We start from the raw sequence: 19,969 nt of genomic DNA, 5'->3' as shown, positions 1-19,969 counted from the left end.
TTTTAAAAAAAATTTAGAAGGTACTTATTAGCTTTTCTGGTAAAGAGTCAAATTATTGAGATCATAACCTCTACACACCAAAAAAAAAATCTCATTAAATATTATATAATACAATTTAAATTTATTAATTTAATAAATAACATATTGTAATAGAGATAGATCGAGGTAATTATGTATATATATTCTTATAAAATTTGATAAAATTATATATATATATATATTTATATCTTTATTGTTCATCTCATATTTATCTTTTTAATTTAAATTAGTTAAAGTTAACAAGAATAGTTATTTCTACTTATGGGGGTGAGGGAAAGGGAGGGGTATATGTGAAGATATTAATATTTAGAGGAGCTTTTATAATACATTAAATCTTAAATAGGTTAATTGAATTATTTTTAAGTTTGTATGAGGATTTATATGCAAATATTCCAATATAGAACGAAGCCGCTTCGTCTCTCTCTCTCACCATCGAAGACCTAACCATGGCGGTCCGTGGTTTCCGTGGCGTGAGGGACGACCTATCCGAGCTCAGTCGCCACCTTCTCGATGTCGCCTGCTTCCTCTCCCCCCTCCTCCCCCTGCCGCACCACGACTCCCCCCCGCCGTCCCCCCGGCCCGCCGCGCCGACCCCTCGCCCCTCCGCGAGGGCCCTGGCTGGCATCCTCAGCGACCTCGCCGAGATCGGAGGCGGCTTCCGAAGCGGCCTCTCTCGCCTCTCCGGCGCGTTCCGGGGCACTTCTGATCGGGACAGGGGATGCTCCGACCGCGCTGGCGATGCGAGGACCGTCGGGGTGTCTGAGGAGGTGCTTGAATTCGTCGGCGATCTCGTCAAGTGCCCCGAGTCTTGGCTGGAGTTCCCGGTGACTCTGGATGACGGTAGAATTCCTTGCTTCATTAATTCGGAGATGCTATCATCTCAGTCGATTACATTCTTTCGCGTCTTTTCTTCCTTTGCTTCGATTCTTGATTTTGGAAATATGTTATCTACGAAAATAATGATTGAATAAAGAATTTTGCTAATTTTGCGTTATTAAGTACAAACTCTTTGATGTGTTAGATATAACATATTTCCTTTCGGCTTTCATTATTAGTTATAATCTTGCCACTTGGAATATTTCTTATGGCATCATGACTTCCCAATAACTTCCTTTATCTGTTACCGTATACTTCGACACATAAGAGTCGAATTATTCCCTTTGTGTTTTATCTTCTGGCAATTTACCTAGATATTATTGACTGTCACCTCTGGATTTAATTTGGCTGCTGTTTTATTATAGGTTTTAAGTCATATGTTCGGCTAGGGATATTGCCTTTTCACTGTTAGTATAGTTACTTTAGAGCTAATCCATTTTATGAACACAGCTAGTTTATTGTATGGATATTGTTGGCTTAGATAATCTAAAGAGAAGATTATTCTTCTAGATGGATGAATCACCACATGTTAGGTATCAGGTCTATTAAGTTGGAAGATTCTGGTCAACAAGTTTTGTTATTGTTTTTGTGGAACATGCAAATTTTAGTATCATAAACTGCTTGTGTTCTTGATCATGCCGGGGATGCTTGTGGCATGAACGTGGTAGCCCTAGGTTGGCCAACATAAGTTAGTGATATACTAATGTCAAAAAGATGAGATTAATGGTTACCTTTCGAATAAGATTTAGGTTTTTTTTCTTTTGTATGTGCTACTGGTTTCTTGTTTACATTCTTTATACTAGTTTGGAATCTGTTACCAAACACATGACATGTCATTTTGGTACTAGTTGATGTGTACCAAAGGTGGATGCAATGGCAAGAAATAGGTAACAAGACAGCATTGAACAAGATTGTGACTCATGCATAAGAAAACAATGACTTGGATGAGACATGGATTGTTAAAATCCTTAATGGAGTTCACATATATATCATAGAAGGGCTGAACTAAAATTTGTAAATCATTCTTACAGGATAGAGTTGCATACATTGAACCTCTTCGGACCTTACATTAGCGGAAGCCTCTTGAACTGGACTGTACTTTATTGTCTTTTATTTCGGGATGTTGTGGTGGATTCTAACAACATCTTCTTAAATTTGCTTGTCTTGATCTCATCTTAATTTAAAGTTAATCTTTTGTTTGCAGTTTTTTCGTTTTTGTTCATATCCTCTATGATAAAATGTAAAACAACTTTTTAATTTTATTCCCTTTTAATGGTGCATATTCAGGACTTACTTCAAAATGTTCAGGGAGATAGAATGTATATCAAAACTTGGAGGAAGTATCTGCATAAGGACTTACTAGGGGTATTTGACAATCAAAGATGGCCAAAAGACTTACTATGTTTATGAAAGTTGCCTTTGATATACATCTGTTTTTGACAAATCTTGTGTGATTGCATGCTGATATACTAGCATGTGGAAATGATGGCCAAATTGTTCTTTTAATTTTGCAGAGTTTCAGATATCTAGTATTCAAAAAGAACATATTTCAACTGTGGAACACTTTATCCCTGATCTACAATCTCTTCGAGTCAGCCTTTGTCCCACCTACATGAGTGAGGAATCCTTTTGGAGGATATATTTTGCCTTGTTGCATCCCAAGCTGCGCAAACATGATTGTGAACTGTTATTAACTTATCAGGTAATGAGATTGAATTCTTCATGGTAGCTACATGTCTAGGAAAATTTTCTCATATTTCAGAATTTTCCAAAAGACTTATTGCTATTCTATTGGTAGTTGTAAGTTAGATCTGTGTAAATATAGACTTCCAACCTTAGTGTGTTCATAATTACCCATATTTTACGACAGCAACATTAAGTCTTAATGTCTCAACTATTTACAATTTTCTGCATGCGTCCTTAATTTATTTTACATTATTTTGCTTTCCATTTCATTTTTGCCACTATACACATGCATTTATTTTTAGATTTCAGATCCTTATTGGACGAGTTGATTTTAAAATATTGTTTATCAGGAATTCTGCTTGAATTTTCCACATCATTTTCGAGTACCCATGTCAACTTGACGCAACATGCTTTCTTGTATGAAACTTGATTGACCTGTCTAGAATCAGTTAGACTCGGACAATGTTGCTAGTGAAAAAGACTCATTGTCACTATTAAGGAAAGGATATCAGAAGAGATGAGGGAAAAGGGATAATATACAGATGAGTCATGGATATTGGTATCATCAGGTCATGTCAACTTGAATTGCATACATTAGAGCAAAATTCCCAACTCTAGATCGACTCATTAATAATCATGTCAAAAATACAGACCCACAACCCTCCCACTTGATACACATGCTAATTGACTCGATTTTATGTAACCCATTTAATGGAGGAGGCAGAAACAGTTTAAAGTTGACATTGATTGATCCATTGTGAAAAAGGTCTGAACTACTGACACTATACAAACTGGTCACTATGTAAAACCTTGGATTTATGCTAAAATGCATTTTTTGTATTGTTTTTACTTCTTTTTTTTTTGTCAAAATTTGCCATCTCCTAATGGCAACACATACTTCAGAATATATGCATTGCATCTGATGGAAAAAAGAAGAAGATAAAAGTAGTAGTACTTTATCTTTTATACTTCCCAAGGATGAGAATGCCATGAGGAGGCCGATGAAAAGGCAATTGTTCAACAAACAATAGAGAAATTCAAGAGTAATAGAGTTTCTTTAGGTTGGATTGAGAGACCTAGTTGTCCTGTTCAACTAAAGATGCTGTGTCGTAGTTTTTCCTTGGAAGAGGTCTCTTTTGGGTTTCCATACGAGGGATTATAGTGTCAAATTTTATTGTATAGCAGCACTACAATGTTAATTTTTAACAAATATTTTTCATTGCACTTGGATGGGTATGTGTTCAATTGCTTTTATAGGAGAGAAGACATTCATGATGGATGTGTTTCATGATGGCAGTTGAAATTACCTATCCAGGTAGAATAGCTTGTATAGTTCATTAGCAGTTACAAAGTGAAATGAATCGACCTAGTGATTCTACAAACATTTCAATTGAAGAGTGACATAATAATGTTCACAATTTTCAATTAATCTGCATTCTTTTAGAGGCAAGATAAGCATATCCACTTTAGATAAAGAACCTTGGTAAATGTTATCTTTCAATACCCTCTCCACCCTACAAGTTACAAAGAGAGGTAGAGGGATTGTTTCTGTGTATACCTTAATTTTGCTTTTATCTCGTTGAGAAATCAGATAGATAGGCATCATGTGTGACTCCTTTTGTCCCTGTCCACAAAATGCTGCCTAAATTTTCTTATATACTTGAGATTTGGTTATCATGTTTACTTCCTTTCAAGTTCTTCAATTGTGCTTGCTAAATTTAAATTCTTGCACTTACTGTATTTTGTACTTCTATTCACTAATTACTTCATTTCTTCTTAGATTTCGTGGTTTGAATTTCCTTGAGATTTAAATGGCCAAAATTAGAATATTAACAAAATGTTGACATATGAAGCTATAAAAATTGCTTGAATATATTTGACAAAAGTAAAATAGTTATCTGAATATCAATAGAGGTTCTTATAATTCTTGAGTGCTGATTGTATTGTCTGAACATGTAATCTTAACAATGTGATTTTGCTGGTTCGAGAAGCCATTTCTTTGTTTCATATGCCTAGCTGACTTCAATTTGATGGCTTAAATTTACAGTCGTGATTGCTCTGGTGCAATATGTTTTAGGCATTAGAAAAACATGCATGTAGCTATTCTTTGTTGTTAACGTGCCTTCATATTGTGCTAATACTTGATACATTTTGTTTTGTTTTGACTTTTGAGAAAAGGACGAGTGGGATCATTTTCTCCTTTCTTAATGGTACATGGATAAATGCATGGATAAAGCAACCACTTGCTCCTCTCCTGACCTTGACTTGTTTCCTATGCAGTGAATGCTGCGAATTCTCGAACTTCTTCAGGAAGCTCTTACTGCCTGCTTTGTTTTTTCAAATGGTTTAAGTCAAAACTTTTTTTAGCTACAAAATTAATCGAAAGAGACATATCTTTTCAAAATTAACTGATCAGCTTTGTGCTTGTTGACACATTTCCTTCTCATTATCTTATTAGTCTCTTGGCAGATTGTGGACTCATTGCGCAGAATGGCAAAGGAGCCATGCAACAGACCAACTAAATCTGAGAACCAAGATTCAGAGAGCTTACCTTCATTGCTGAGTGAGAAACTTGGCGGTATCCAGCAAGAAGATAATGAATCCTGGGAAGATGCATTAATCACCATGATGAGATCTCAGCAAAGCATTGATCGGTGGTCCGAGGTAACCAGCGCAGTAGACACTTCCATTGGCACAATGAAACTTGGACCTGATGATATTTCACCAAGGGACACCAGCCAGGGCAATCTTTTTGTGATGGAGAAGTACATGGATTCGCTCTTGACAGAAGAGCAGGTGTGTGCATCGCACTCCTTTAGGAGGAAGCATGCTTCTGCTGGAGAGAAAAACATGGCTACTCGAAAAATGCCAAAACTGAAGATGTCTTCAGATGAGGAATCGAGTGATTGGCAAGCGGTCGAGGATTCTTCTGACTTTGAAATTCTGGAGAAATCTTCTATTGATAAGAGCACCTAGGGTTTCCGCCATTGTACATAGTTACCCTTTTTTCTTTTCTTGTTGTAAATGAACTCAGTTCAAGCTCTTCTAACTGCATAAAATCAGTCTGGCATAAAGTTCATCCTTGTATATTTATGGAATTAACTATCCTTTAATCTGATGGAAATCTGATGTGGATATCAATTCCCACCTTATGTGACCTTAATTTGAATTTGCCTCCAACTGCTAATTCTATTTTGTGTTTTCTTGTTTCTAACAAGTCCAAATGTTCATCAAATCATCATTAGAAGTTTCTGTTCAACCAGCCACTTAATGTCAAACTATCACAATTATGAACCCACACATCTAGTGAGAACAACCCCATCTGTGAACATAGTGAACAAACAAGAGACCATGTTTTCTCCATTGTTTTCTAAATGTATCTTTAAGAACAGTATCATTGTTTTCCTCCATTACCAGTGTGGAATTCCCTTTAAATATAGTCTTCATGATGTAGAAGTGAAGCTGCACTCCTCTCTAATTTATCTTTCTAGTTATACAATGATTAGGTCCTCTCTATAAATATCTTCTAGATCACTAAAGACATAAAATAAAGGTGAAGATACTGGTAATGGCTCAACCCTGTACCTCATTGGAGTTGGGCTAATGTAGTCATCAACCAATTGTTTTGAGATCTACTTGTCCTATGCTGGTCTAACAATTCCTTGTTCCAATCTCTACTTTCAAGAATGATGGTCAGTGTATGAAATATAATCTTTTTGGTCAGTAAGTGAGATTGATATAATCTTTGTTCCTGTTGCAAGTGGGGCTTCCTTTCTTAGACTTCACAGTGCTTAGCTGATACAAGCAATTCAATAACATATGCTCAAGGAGTAATCCATGGAGGCATGATCAAGTTAGACCATATTAACTTAAATTATTTGAAACTAAGTTAAGATCAGTTATTAAGTCGATTTAGTATTATGATATGATACCATATTAACAAAAACATAAACATGAAGATAGGTAACATATAAATGTGATGTGTTTTGATGCCACAAACATACCGACAACACAAGAGAGCACTGAGGTAGTAAGACACATGCATTCCATTCATGTTAACCTAACCACAGTTAGGATGAGTGCTTTAAGTCATTAATGGAAATTCTATTAGATTATAGTTCGCTTCGTAAGTGCTATTAACACCACCGTTGGTTGTTGTAATCTGTGTTATCAAGATTGCTTTGCAGTAGTACTATAGCATTTACTTCGTATGTATATTATGCAACATAGATATACGTATATGTGTACATACATACATTTAAATTGAGATAATATAAGATTAGGACAATGAAGCGAGAGAGGCTGTGGCATCATATCCTACGGCGCTCACGACCCCTCCACTGCCCTCCCCCCAAATAGCCTCCTCGCCCACATACACACGCGCACGCAGACAACCCCTCTCTTCTTCTTCTTCTTCTTCTTCTTCTTCTTCTTCTTCTGCTTCTTCTTGTTTCCTGCCCCCAAATGCCCGAAACCCAGCAATCGAACACATATTGAATTCACGGATTCAATTGAAACCAGCAAACGGAACAATAAGATCGTTTGTTCGATCGATCCGATGAAGGCGGCGGCTGACAATCTCGCCGACTCGATGTCGACGTCGTCATCGGGAGGCGGCCTCTCGGGCCCGTCCTTGGAGCCGCGGCCTGCGGCGGCCGCGTCGCCCTTGGGGGGCGGGAGCATCGCGGCGGCTGAGGAGCCCGCGGCGGCGCTAGTTCCTCCCTCCCGGGACCCGGGCGGCCCCGGCGCAGGTGTGGGAGGGCAGGATGCAGTTACGGTGGAGCGGCGGGGATACCACTCGGCCGTGTGCCGGTGGGCGGTCCCGCACTTCCCCCGCGCGAAGGCGCGCGCCGTGTGGAGCCGATACTTCGAGGTGGCCGGCTACGACTGCCGCCTGCTGGTGTACCCGCGCGGCGACTCGCAGGCCCTCCCGGGCTACCTCTCCCTCTACCTCCAGATCGTCGACCCCCGCGGCTCCTCCTCCTCCTCCGGCGGCAACAAGTGGGACTGCTTCGCCAGTTACCGCCTTTCCGTCTCCAATCACCTCGATGACGCCAAGTCCGTCGCCCGCGACTCCTGGCACCGCTTCTCCTCCAAGAAGAAGTCCCATGGCTGGTGCGACTTCGCCCCCTTCTCCGCCGTCCTCGACCCGAGATCCGGTTTCCTACTCCCGCCCTCCGACTCCCTCCTTGTCACCGCTGACATCCTTCTGCTCCACGAGACCGTCGCGTTCAGCCGCGACCACGAGCCCCAGCCGCCCCCGGCCGATGTCCTCGGGGGCAAGTTCACTTGGAAGGTGCACAACTTCAGCCTCTTCCGGGAGATGATCAAGACGCAGAAGATCATGAGCCCTGTGTTCCCCGCCGGCGATTGCAACCTCAGGATCAGCGTGTACCAGAGCTCCGTTGCCGGGGTCGACCACCTCTCCATGTGCCTCGAGAGCAAGGACACCGAGAAGACAGCCGCGGCCGCCACCGCCAGCCCTGCGGCCCCTGTCCCCGAGCGCAGCTGCTGGTGCCTCTTCCGGATGTCGGTGCTGAACCAGCGGCCCGGGTCGAACCACATGCACCGTGACTCCTACGGCCGGTTCGCTGCCGACAACAAGGGTGGCGACAACACCAGCCTCGGGTGGAACGACTACATGCGCATGGAGGACTTCGTGGGGCCAGACGCTGGGTTCCTTGTCGATGACACTACCGTCTTTAGCACGTCCTTCCATGTGATCAGGGAATCGAGCAACTTCACGAAGAACTCTGGACCTTTACTGGGCAGCAGCGGGGGGAGGGGGGCAGCAAGGAAATCGGATGGGCACTTTGGCAAGTTCACATGGAGGATCGAGAACTTCACGAGGCTCAAGGACCTGCTTAAGAAGCGCAAGATTACAGGGCTCTGTATTAAGAGTAGGAGGTTCCAGATTGGCAACCGAGACTGTCGCCTTATTGTTTATCCCAGGGGTAAGCTCATCATAATCATCTTAGTCTTGAGAGTGGGATTTGATTGACGAAGCTGTAACAAATCCTTCAAGTATTCCTTTGTGGAATACTTCAATCCTCTTGGGGAACTGAGATTCAGTTCACGGATTATTCTCACATTCAGAGGTGAATCTTATATACCTTGATTGTGCAGAATTGCTTTTTCTTTAATATTTATCATTTAGCTGCAAGGTATTCTAAGTTTGATGCTATTCTTGAGACTTAGGTACAAATTACGTAGTTTCATTGCTAATACCGAATCTTTATGGCCAGTTTGTTTTTCTGTAGTGACCTTTTTTGATTGAAGCAACTAGACAGTAGGATGAACTTTCAAAGAGATACCGTTCAGTAGTATAAAAATGCAGTCACTTGGATCGTAGTTTTTTAGTCACATGCCAATTGGAATGTTTGTAATTCATTAATTGAGGTAAGTGATGAAATAAACATACTGATCGAGTTCACCTTTTTTTTTCTCTTACATTTGAGATGGGCACCAGGGCAGTCTCAACCACCATGCCACCTCTCTGTATTCCTGGAAGTCACAGATTCCCGCAACACAGCAAGTGATTGGAGTTGCTTTGTAAGTCATCGATTGTCTGTTGTAAATCAGAAAATGGAGGAGAAATCTGTTACAAAGGAGTCACAAAATCGATATTCGAAGGCTGCAAAAGATTGGGGCTGGCGTGAGTTTGTGACTTTGACTAGTCTCTTTGATCAGGATTCTGGGTTTCTTGTTCAGGACACTGTAATTTTCTCAGCTGAGGTTTTAATATTGAAGGAGACTTCTATAATGCAAGAATTTAATGATACGGAACCTGAGTTAGCTATGATGTGTTCAGCTTCTCAAATTGATGCTATTTCAAAGAGAGGATCATTCACGTGGAGGGTGGAAAATTTTTTGTCCTTCAAGGAGATTATGGAAACACGCAAGATATTCAGCAAATTCTTTCAAGCTGGGGGTTGTGAGCTCCGAATAGGTACATTAAGGATCTAGATTTACTAAATTTTTTATATTGATATACTTGCTTTCATTATAGAATTTATATATGTTACATTTACTTTGGCTACATTGCAGGTGTCTATGAGTCATTTGATATGATTTGTATATACCTGGAGAGTGATCAGTCTTCTGGGTCTGATCCTGACAAAAACTTATGGGTACGGTACAGAATGGCTGTTGTCAACCAGAAAAATCCTGCAAAAACTGTTTGGAAGGAATCTTCAATCTGCACAAAAACTTGGAACAATTCAGTGTTGCAGTTTATGAAGGTATCTGATTTGATGGAATCAGATGCAGGATTTCTCGTCCGTGACACTGTGGTATTCATTTGTGAGATCCTAGATTGCTGCCCCTGGTTTGAGTTTTCAGATCTTGAGGTAAGATAAATTCAGGAAATACTTCTGTATTATGTTACATGGAGCCTGTTTACTATTATCCATTGTCAAACCTAAATTTGTAAATTGATTCTTTCTATCATCATTAGACGTCTGGTGGTTGTCAAAACCATGCTGATGTTTTATATGACAATTAGATGAACATGAGTTTTAGAAAATTTGTTTTTTGTTTTTGGGCATTTTGAGATTTTTTTATCTGGTAGATTAATATCTAATTATCTCATGAAGATATAAGTACAACTTTGCTTTCTTATTCTCCTTGTTCTTTTCACCTATTTCTACATTCCATCCTCCTTCGGAGCTCCCCTTGCAAGTCTTGCCATATACGTTCAGACCACTTTGATCATTTGTCACTGATATAGGAATATATCACAGTTGTTAATTTCTCATTCTGCAACGATATGAGACATAGACTATGGCCTAAGAAACTCTACTAGAAATAATAACTCATGAAATTGAGATGCCTTGTTGTTGTTGTTGTTCTGCCAAACTAATTTTTCAATGACCTGATTGACTTCAGCTTATCTGATTATTAGGTAACAAACAACTCCATTATTTCTGAATGCATTGTGGTAAATTCCTAGGCTGAGAAAAAAGCATGCAAATGAAATCACATGATTTTGTGTACATCTGGGAAGGATGGTTAATATTACTTTTTGTCAGATAACTTTAACATCAGGAGTTTTCTATTGTTTTGCTGGTAATGTCTCTAGGTGGTATTTATGATCATTACCCTTTCATGCATCACAATCTTGTATTAATGATTTTCTTTTAACTGTATTGTATTTTTTTGGTCAATATTGAGAAGCCAGAACCATATCGGATCAGCATGAACCAATGGGCGTGGTACTGGGAAAAATATTGGCCAGTAAGCTACAACAAAATTTGGATATTAGTTTGATTTTAGAACTCAAGCAAGTTTTACAGTATAGTTGTGTACCAGTACCAGAATGTACTAGTATGTTCTGGCTGCTATGGTGAACCACAATATTCAAGACGTAGTTATTGATATTTGCTTCTTACCAGACCTTTCCACAATGAAGATGTAGTTTGATGTTGTTGTTGCTTTCCTTTATAAAGAGGCATGACTTGATTTGAATAAAATTAAAGAAGGATCTGCATTAGAGTCTTATTTAAGCAATAGCTAAGTTTCAATTTTTAGAAAGCTTTTAGTCTGCTGTTGAGAATGTTGGTGACTGGTGATGCTAGCACAAATATCAGGGACTGAAATGTTCAATTTCATAATCTGCTGAAGGTGGATAGAGTGTCACTCTGTCACTAATTCCATCATTACAATTAAGGAAAGAAAATATGCTACAATTTGTTTAGCTAATAACCTCGATGTGGCTATAATAGCTTATTTGTAAAATCAGTCTGTTTACTCTATGCCTCTCTTGGTTAAATAAATTGTGTGTTAGATGTTAATGTTTCCTCTCTGTAAGATCTGTTTATGATGTCAAGCTGTGTGAAATGAAATGCAGATTTCTTTTAGCGCCTATGTATCCATCTTCTGTGTTTCTAATATATGTATGCCAGGTTTACTGGTAGCTAGCATAATGCATATTATCTATGCTCATTTGCATCAGTTACATGTAACAGTTCAGGTTTTTTGATATTTGACATGTTTTCTTCTGCCTGCCAAATTTTCCTTGAATAGAGCAAGTAAATGAGCTCATCTTGTTGGTATACTTGTGTCAGCAAGCTTGGGTTTCTGATGTCTTTGTTGTCAGGTTTTTGCTTCGGAAGATGAGCAGGATGCATTGTCGACAGACCCAGATGAACTTATTGAGTCTGAGGATAGTGAAGGTATCAGTGGAGATGAAGAAGACATGTTCAGAAACCTTCTCTCACGAGCAGGTTTCCATTTGACTTATGGAGATAACCCCTCTCAACCCCAGGTTACTTTAAGAGAAAAGCTTCTAATTGATGCTGGTGCAATTGCTGGATTTCTGACTGGTCTGCGTGTTTATCTTGATGACCCTGCTAAAGTCAAGCGCTTGCTTCTTCCTACTAAACTGTCTTCAGGTATCTGTGGCAAGAAAGATTCTTTAAAGGGTGATGCAAATTCTCCAAGCTTGATGAATTTGTTGATGGGGGTTAAAGTCTTGCAACAAGCTATCATCGACTTACTCCTAGATATAATGGTGGAGTGTTGTCAAACATCAGAAGGAAGAACAGGGTATGATTCTTCTGAAACAAGCTCCAAAACTTCTCCTGGATCAAATGGAGCTAACACTCCACCGGAACACAGTGGTGATAGTGAAGTATCAACAGAGTATGCAAGATGTGATATGTACCAGAGACTGGAACCTGGAGTAGAAGAAATCAGCCACACCTATGCGGTACAGAGCTCACAACTGAACACAGGTGAGATTGTACGGAAAACTAACCAGGAGCAGCACATTTTTCCTCCTCAGACTTCTGCTAGGGATGAACCATCAGATGATGGTTTTGTTCGAGCTCCAAAGGTACTGTGTATATTCTAGCCCTAACATTCTGATCATCTTTGAATTTGATATTATCCTTCACTTAGTGCTCTACAAATAATTGTTTTTTAGACAAAATGGCCTGAACAATCTGAGGAACTTTTGGGATTAATTATCAATTCATTGAGAGCCCTGGATAGTGCTGTGCCACAAGGATGCCCCGAACCTAAAAGGCGGCCTCAGACAATCCAGAAGATTATTCTTGTGCTTGACAAAGCTCCAAAACATCTTCAGCCTGATTTAATTGCCCTTATACCCAAATTGACTGATCCTTCAGAACATTCTCTTGCAGCTTGTGCACTCTTAGATTGCCTTCAAAAGCCAGATGCTGAGCCTTCGTTGCGATTACAGGTATTTCTTCTATGTTATATTTTATGCTATTTATTCCTGGATGTACCACATATAACATACAAACCTTGTGTTAGTAGTTTCTTGGAAGAATTTTAATCTTTATATGCATGAATTGCTGTGTTATGCTGTTAATATATGGTGCCTAATACTATTTTATCTGCCTTTAAGGTTTTTGGTGCTCTGGGACAGTTGGAGTTTGGAAGTGAGGTATGGGAACGCATCCTATATCAGGCTTTTGAGTTGTTGACTGATTCCAGTGACGAGCCCCTTGTAGCAACAATGAGTTTTGTTTTCAAAGCTGCATCACAGTGCCAGCATCTTCCTCAAGCTGTATGTTTGAAGTTTCTGGATGACCTGAATTAATTTTCATACATTGTATATTTCAAGACTGGTTTTTGATCTTTCTGTCTTTCTGATTTCTTTTGCCCCGCCTATAGGTCAGAGCTTTTCGTTTGAGACTAAAGAGTCTTGGTACTGAAGTTCCTCAATGTGTTCTGCATATTCTGACAAAAATACTCCATACTTGCGCAGATGTGGCTGAAGCCATTATTAATGATATTGACTCTGATAGTGAACTTGATGGTAATTGCACGATATCTTGTGGTACTTATGCTGATGGTACAAATGGGGTTTCTCCTGGTGGGATGCATGTGGGGAAAGATCAGGTTGTGCATGGATGTCACAATCACGCTGATGTTTATATTTTAGTAGAGATGTTATCCATACCTGGATTATTTGTTGAAGTTTCACAGGTCTTTGAAAGAGCTTTAATTCGAGGGGCCATTGGGCTGCAATCAGTTGCTTTGGTATTAGAAAGGCGCCATTCTCAAAGGTTGAACATTAAATCTACATCTATTGTGGATGATTCACAAAACAGGCAAGCCCTGTTAGATGAAAATATTGATTCATTGTCTGTCCAAGAAGATGATTTCACATCAGTTCTTTCTCTTGGTGAAGTGTTATCTCTTTCTAGGGATACCAGAGTCCAGGACTTTGTGAGGATGCTTTATGCCATCATGTTCAAAATATATGCGGAGGAGCATTACAGATTTAGGATGTTGAAGGGGCTTGTAGAACGAGCAACTAATGTGTCCAATAGTTGCCGCGTAGTTGATATAGATATGGATGTTTTGGTATTTCTTGTTAGGGAGGAAGATGGAATAGCTAGACCAGTTTTGAACATATTACGTGAGGTTGCTGAAGTTTCTCAGGTTGATCGTGCAAATCTTTGGCACCAGATATGTGCCGTCGAGGATGAAAATATTCGTTTTAGAGAGGAAAGACAAGAGGAAATTGCAAATTTTGCTCATGAAAAAGCTGCTTTGTCCCAAAGGCTAAATGAATCTGAGGCAACTACAAACCGTCTTAAGGTCCCTACCTTCTTGTTTGAGTTGCTGGGCTACATTAAACTGTACCCTTATATCATTGCCCTCTAATTATTTAGTTGGTTATTTTCTTGAATGGCAGGCTGAGTTAAAATCTGAGATGGAGCAGTTTGCTCGCGAAAGGAAGGAACTAACTGAGCAGATACTTGACGTCGAGAATCAGTTGGAATGGCTTCGATCAGAGAAAGATGAGGAAATTGCAAAGCTCTCTGCTGACAGGAGAGGCCTTCAGGACCGCCTTCATGACGCAGAGACACAACTTTCGCAGTTGAAAACTCGGAAGCGCGATGAATTGAAGGTAGTGTATGCTTGATTGGAACAAAAGATATTTTACATCCTTTCTGAATGCTTTCATTTGACCAATTGTAATTTGACTTGTCATTTCATATGTAAAACATGTTTTGCTAGTTATTTAGAAGCATTAGTTTTTCTGATTGTCATTTAAGAAGCATTTTATGACTCAACATGACCATGCATTGTGACATCCATTGGACATATCTCATGCAAGTTGTGACAATTTTTTGCTTTCTTCCTCCAAATTTTGAAATTTTTTGAACAAAGTAGCAGTATGTATGTAGACAATGCTGTTTTGGACCTTGGGCATAAACTATTTTGGATTTTTTGCAAAATTACAACAACTAGGATTTTGAACTTTTTATTTGTGTTCTAATTGGTTGGTTACTAGGTGACTGTTATTGAAAAATTTGAGAAGCTTTATATTAGGGTTTTTTTTCTTTTGTTTAAACCAACTAGAAGTTTTTATTAGAGAACACACTGCCTAAGGATTTCTTTATCTTTATCAGGTGATGTAATTTTAATTGTTGTTGTATTAGTGATGAAGCAATGCTTCATTAATAGACTATATGGCAAATCTTTCCTTCTCAAATTAACAGAAGTGGTGGTGAAGGGATTCAGGCTAACAATCTGAGTTATGGCTGTGTATATATTTGTTTATGCATGTGTTGCATATTGTACTTGCAAGTATGGGTGGGTCTCAATTGACATGCTTGCTCATTATTCTTGGTTTCTTCAATATTATTTTCCCTTTTTTGGGTGCCAGCTTCATTATGCTTTATGGTTTTGGATCTTTCATGTGTCTGTAGAATTTGATTTTTCTTTAGTTTTAGATAACATATATTCTGAATAAAACTTTCTTCTACAGTGCTTTTTTATGTTAACTGAGAGTATCACAATGTTATTTAACGAAAGATTCTCTGTTCGGTTTTTGTTTTACACAGACAATGAACTGTAACTTTTTAGTTATGGAATATTATAGTTCATGGTCGGAAGTCCTATTAAATTACATGATTGATATTTGTATTATTTTATTTCAATATGGCAGTTATAACAATCACATTATTGTTATTTATTTGGTCTGAATTCTTGCATAAGTTACTAATAAATACCATTATCTTTCATGTCAATGTGACATTGTGATGGTTATCAATTCCTTGCATTTCTTCTTCATAAGAATTATCTTGTTATATGTTTTCTGTAATGTGTATTGTACAACCAATAACTAGGCAATGGTTCTAGTTGGTATCAGCAATTAATTTGACCTTATAACCAATCCAGAGAGTAGTCAAGGAGAAAAATGCCTTGGCTGAACGATTGAAAAGTGCAGAAGCTGCACGTAAAAGATTTGATGAAGAATTAAAGCGATATGCCACAGAGACAGTGACAAGAGAGGAAGTCAGGCAATCACTGGAAGATGAAGTGCGGCGTTTAACACAAACTGTTGGACAAACTGAAGGAGAAAAAAGGGAGAAGGAAGAACAGATTGCTCGCTGTGAAGCATATATTGATGGAATGGAAGCGAGGTTGCAAACATGCCAGGTTTTGTCCTTGTCTTAATTCAATAGTACAAGTTTCTCTGTTTTACTCATTGTTCATACTTCATAGCATATCATTAATGACCTGATATGTTCTGGATTTCTTAAGGTGTCCTCATGTGGCAGGATTTTTGTATGTTAATGGGATGATTACATCACCAGTTTATGAGATATCAGTGAAGACTCTTTGCTAGTATATGTAAGATAGAACTTGTTGTACAGCACAACATGATACCTCAACTGTTTCTTGACAGTAGCTATTGTCTTTTTCTGTTTTGTGCAACTGGAAACTAAAAAAGAGAATAAAGTTGACAAAAGAGAGTTGTTGTGTGCGTTATGGGGTGTTGTTAGGGTCAACAATGTGGGTTACTTAAAGCTATAGGATATACCAGTTAGGCAAAACTGTTAAATTAACAGGAAAGATTCACAAATGGAGCCAAGAAACTATGCTTCCAAAAGGTTGGATATTGAAGAATCACATTCGTGTCAAGCATTGCAAAAGGAAAGATGAGAGTCGAGAACTGGTAAAGAATAAGTAGATAAGTAATGTCCTTGCCATTGCCAATGTTTCATTTTTTATGGTAAAATATAGGCATTAAAATGGAAGTCCTCACTTAACCTGGTACCTAGATGAATTATGTTTTTTCTGACATATTTTCATATCAAGCGGCTCAAGAAAACAATTTAATAATAAAAGCAATCAATAACTTTCTCGTATTATGTACCCGGAGAGATAGCATTCTTACATTTTTTTGTACTTACCAAATTTTTGGAGCCACAATTTGCTATTGTAATCAAGAGAACTTCTATGTGGATCAAACATATGTTCCTTGAAGCAATGATATCATTGGTATTATGTCTGAATATGCCTAATAAAAAGAAATTAACTACACTGTGGCTATATTATTTATTACTTAAGATGTGAAAAATTAAATAAAAACTGAACAGTACATTGATTTTTACATTTTAATACATGTCCCACTACTAAGTGCTATTGCTGCCATTATCTTGATCTTAAGATGAAGCCATTAGTGATCAAATGCAAGAGCTACTCAAATCTCTGGGTTGGTTATGACATCTGCCACAAATAATTTGGACCACTAACAGAATTATTCTTCAAATTTATAGTTGCTAATGTGCTCTAGAGTAATGCATGTGTTAAATTTCAACATTAGTTGAAGGAATGGAGATCTTTTGAGCAACCTTTGGTGCTAACTGTCTTGATTCTCATTTATAAGTATAGCATGGATGAGCTGGCTGAAATGGTTTTTGTCATCTGGAAATGTAATACTCGCACAGTGGATCATGAAAAATGGAATTTGATATAAAGCAATGGACAAACCATTTCAAAGAATTGTATCTACTAGTATAATTTCTTGTGGGCAAAACTAAGTTTGACTGCATTAAACAAGAAATGATTTGATGTACTAAAAGTAAGAACTTTATTTGAATGAGAAGGATTAAGAGCTTTAAAGTGCTTGTGTTGAGAGATGGTCGATTTCAAGTAATCTGTAAATTTTAATTCATAATAATTGAGTTCCCTTGTATGTTTATGGTCATGGCATTGTGCATGATTGCTCTTTCTTCAATGGTCCACCAAAGCCCTAAATGGGTATTGAAATAAGCTTTAGTTGCATCAAGATGTCATAACCAACCCAGAGATTTGAGTAATGCTAATGTGCACATTAGCAACTATAAATTAAACATGCAGAATCAATGGTCCACCAAATTAAACATGGCATTTTGACATATTAAACAAGGCATGTGGAAAATTACTTTGAGCCTTGTCGTGTTTGCATCTATAGGAGAGCAAACCTTGGTACTATAGGTTACTCTTTTGCAACTTGGGGGACTAGGGTTCAAGCTACACAAACAAGTTATCTACCTATAGGGTTAAGGCTCTCTGCATGTATTTACTCTTAGTAGACCCTGTGTTGGTGGAAGTTTTGTGCACTAGGCCACTCTTTTCAGTATTTAATTTTCAGAATCCATAGTTGTTAGAATGTGTCATTGTCCATCATTTTAGGTTGGTAAAATTGTTTCTTTTTAACCATTTCAGGGTAGTAGCCTCTTGAAGGAATAAGTGGAGTCATGTCCTGAGTCTATTATGTTCAGATTTTGAGTTGTGATTTAGGAGGGAACCAAGTTTTGCCGTTTGATCAGTTAACCTTGAAGAAATCTTTTTGTTCTTTGACCTCCAAAAAAGTTGGGATTTGTATTATTTGGGAACCTTCATGATTACTAACTAACATAGAAGGAATTAGTATGCTTTTGTATGGGTAGCTTCTTTTGTCTCCTTTCATCAGATCAAACTCTCGGATACAGATCCAGACACTATTGTTATGTTGAGCGATACCAGATAATCTTTTGTGCCAGAATATCTTTTGTTTTTCCACACTTCATTACAGGTTCTGTAGGAGGTTTAGAGTTCTTAAGAACCTATTCTGGTAGTCGTTTTTGTTATCTTCTCTGGTAATTGGCCAAATAACGGTTATATTTTAGCTTCTTCCTTTTTTGCACCTTTTATTTTTTTGTGTACTCTCTATCTTTCTCTTCCAAGAATTTATTTATAATAATCTTAATTTTTCAGTCAAGCAACCAATACTTGCTTTAATTGGACTTTTTTAAAATGAAACCAGTGAAGTTCCGATACTAAGTGAATTGGAGGTTATTCTACTTGCTTGTGTAAATGAAAGTTAACTAATACATGTTTACTTGCTTGAATCAGCTAGACATTTTGAACCACAACCAGCAAATTCAGCATTGGTTCCCTTTTTTTCCTTCACTAAAGATGTTGCTCTAGTTGCTTGTGCAATTTATGTTTTATAAGTACTTCGATCCATAATTGTGTTCCCTTTTTCAATAGACCGCAAAAAGATTATATTCACTTCACATTCAGCTACATTTTAATGCTATTTGATCATAATGTTGAACTTTTTGATGGACTCCAAATATTTACCCTTAATCATCTCTCTTTGTTGTTTTGCAGCAATATATACATACACTCGAAGCTTCACTGCAAGAAGAAATGTCACGCCATGCCCCACTTTACGGTGCAGGTTTGGAAGCCTTGTCAATGAACGAACTCGAGACACTTGCCCGTATTCATGAAGAAGGCCTCAGGCAGATCCATGCGATTCAGCAGATGAAAAGTAGTAGCAATTCGCTGGTGGGTGGGCATTCTCTTCCACAAGTTCATGGCTTATATTCTTCGGCTCCTCCAATGGCTGTTGGTATGCCTCCATCTATAATCCCAAATGGAGGCGGAATCCATGGTAACGGCCATATGAATGGTGCGGTGGGGCCCTGGTTCAGTCCCACCTAAGATTAGAAGGGAAAGGCGTGTCCATATTTCCCGTACGAGTAAGAACATTGTTCTCCTGGTCTTGCTCTACCAGCTGTCAAGTAATTGATATGATAGCTTTTCTCCCCCATTTCCCCACTCTCCCAAGTCACCTTTTCATTTGAACTGGTAGAACTATCGGATTACCTGATATGAGAAAGTGTGATCATGTATAAATAAGCCAAGAAACATACTCTGAGAAAATAGTTTTGTAATAATTTGAAGTAAAAGAAAAAAAAAATCCGATGGAGCTAGCAGTTGCAAATGAAAGCTTTTCATATGATTGATCCCACCCACAATCTTTTGGTCACTTATTGTTTGAGAGTTTGTTTGTACTCATTGAGTTTGTCTGGGGTTACCTGTCTATAATTTAAGACAATATTAAATGTTACCAGTCCATGTTCTAAGTGCACATATAGTTAGTGAGTTGTTTGCTGTTGATATGCATGTTTGATGTCATAACCAGGAAAGTAATGCAGTTCTGCTGGCCTTTACAATGAAGTATGTCCAACTTCACCCATAGAGCAATAATCATTGAAAGCTTCTGTTATGTGAAGTCAATTTTAATTTGGTTGGGATGGTAGTCATCACATGATTTCCTTGT

The 19,969-nt window shown here is 38.4% G+C and overlaps 2 protein-coding genes across 3 annotated transcripts; both read left to right on the top strand.

Moving 5' to 3' along the window:
* Positions 1–453: 453 nt before the first annotated feature.
* LOC135674476 (uncharacterized) lies at positions 454–5,764 on the top strand. Its single transcript, XM_065184379.1, has 3 exons — positions 454–879; positions 2,430–2,617; positions 5,071–5,764. The coding sequence occupies exons 1-3, from the start codon at positions 486–488 to the stop codon at positions 5,575–5,577; spliced, it is 1,089 nt and encodes a 362-aa protein (XP_065040451.1). The 5' UTR covers positions 454–485; the 3' UTR covers positions 5,578–5,764.
* A 1,165-nt stretch (positions 5,765–6,929) lies between these two features.
* LOC135674475 (uncharacterized) lies at positions 6,930–19,664 on the top strand. 2 transcript variants are annotated; one of them, XM_065184377.1, is made up of 10 exons: positions 6,932–8,555; positions 9,071–9,550; positions 9,649–9,950; positions 11,699–12,436; positions 12,527–12,805; positions 12,974–13,135; positions 13,243–14,175; positions 14,273–14,488; positions 15,766–16,026; positions 19,012–19,664. In XM_065184377.1, the coding sequence occupies exons 1-10, from the start codon at positions 7,160–7,162 to the stop codon at positions 19,345–19,347; spliced, it is 5,103 nt and encodes a 1,700-aa protein (XP_065040449.1). In that variant the 5' UTR covers positions 6,932–7,159; the 3' UTR covers positions 19,348–19,664. The 2 variants fall into 2 exon arrangements, with proteins under 2 accessions (XP_065040450.1, XP_065040449.1); XM_065184378.1 differs by lacking the exons at positions 14,273–14,488; positions 15,766–16,026; positions 19,012–19,664 and having other exon boundaries at positions 6,930–8,555; positions 13,337–13,654.
* Positions 19,665–19,969: the final 305 nt, after the last annotated feature.

The sequence above is a fragment of the Musa acuminata genome, chromosome BXJ1-5 (genome assembly GCF_036884655.1).
Source record: "Musa acuminata AAA Group cultivar baxijiao chromosome BXJ1-5, Cavendish_Baxijiao_AAA, whole genome shotgun sequence".
NCBI classification, from domain to species: Eukaryota; Viridiplantae; Streptophyta; class Magnoliopsida; order Zingiberales; family Musaceae; genus Musa; species Musa acuminata.
This window is presented reverse-complemented; position numbering and strand designations above follow the sequence as displayed.

Bases quoted from the DNA above. Each gene is read 5' to 3' on its own strand.
- LOC135674476 (XM_065184379.1), top strand. From the start codon at position 486: ATGGCGGTCCGTGGTTTCCGTGGCGTGAGGGACGACCTATCCGAGCTC. The intron at 880-2,429 runs GTAGAATTCCTT...TTAATTTTGCAG, and splicing joins CCCGGTGACTCTGGATGACG to AGTTTCAGATATCTAGTATT. The intron at 2,618-5,070 runs GTAATGAGATTG...GTCTCTTGGCAG, and splicing joins AACTGTTATTAACTTATCAG to ATTGTGGACTCATTGCGCAG.
- LOC135674475 (XM_065184377.1), top strand. From the start codon at position 7,160: ATGAAGGCGGCGGCTGACAATCTCGCCGACTCGATGTCGACGTCGTCA. The intron at 9,551-9,648 runs GTACATTAAGGA...GCTACATTGCAG, and splicing joins GGGTTGTGAGCTCCGAATAG to GTGTCTATGAGTCATTTGAT. The intron at 14,176-14,272 runs GTCCCTACCTTC...CTTGAATGGCAG, and splicing joins CAACTACAAACCGTCTTAAG to GCTGAGTTAAAATCTGAGAT.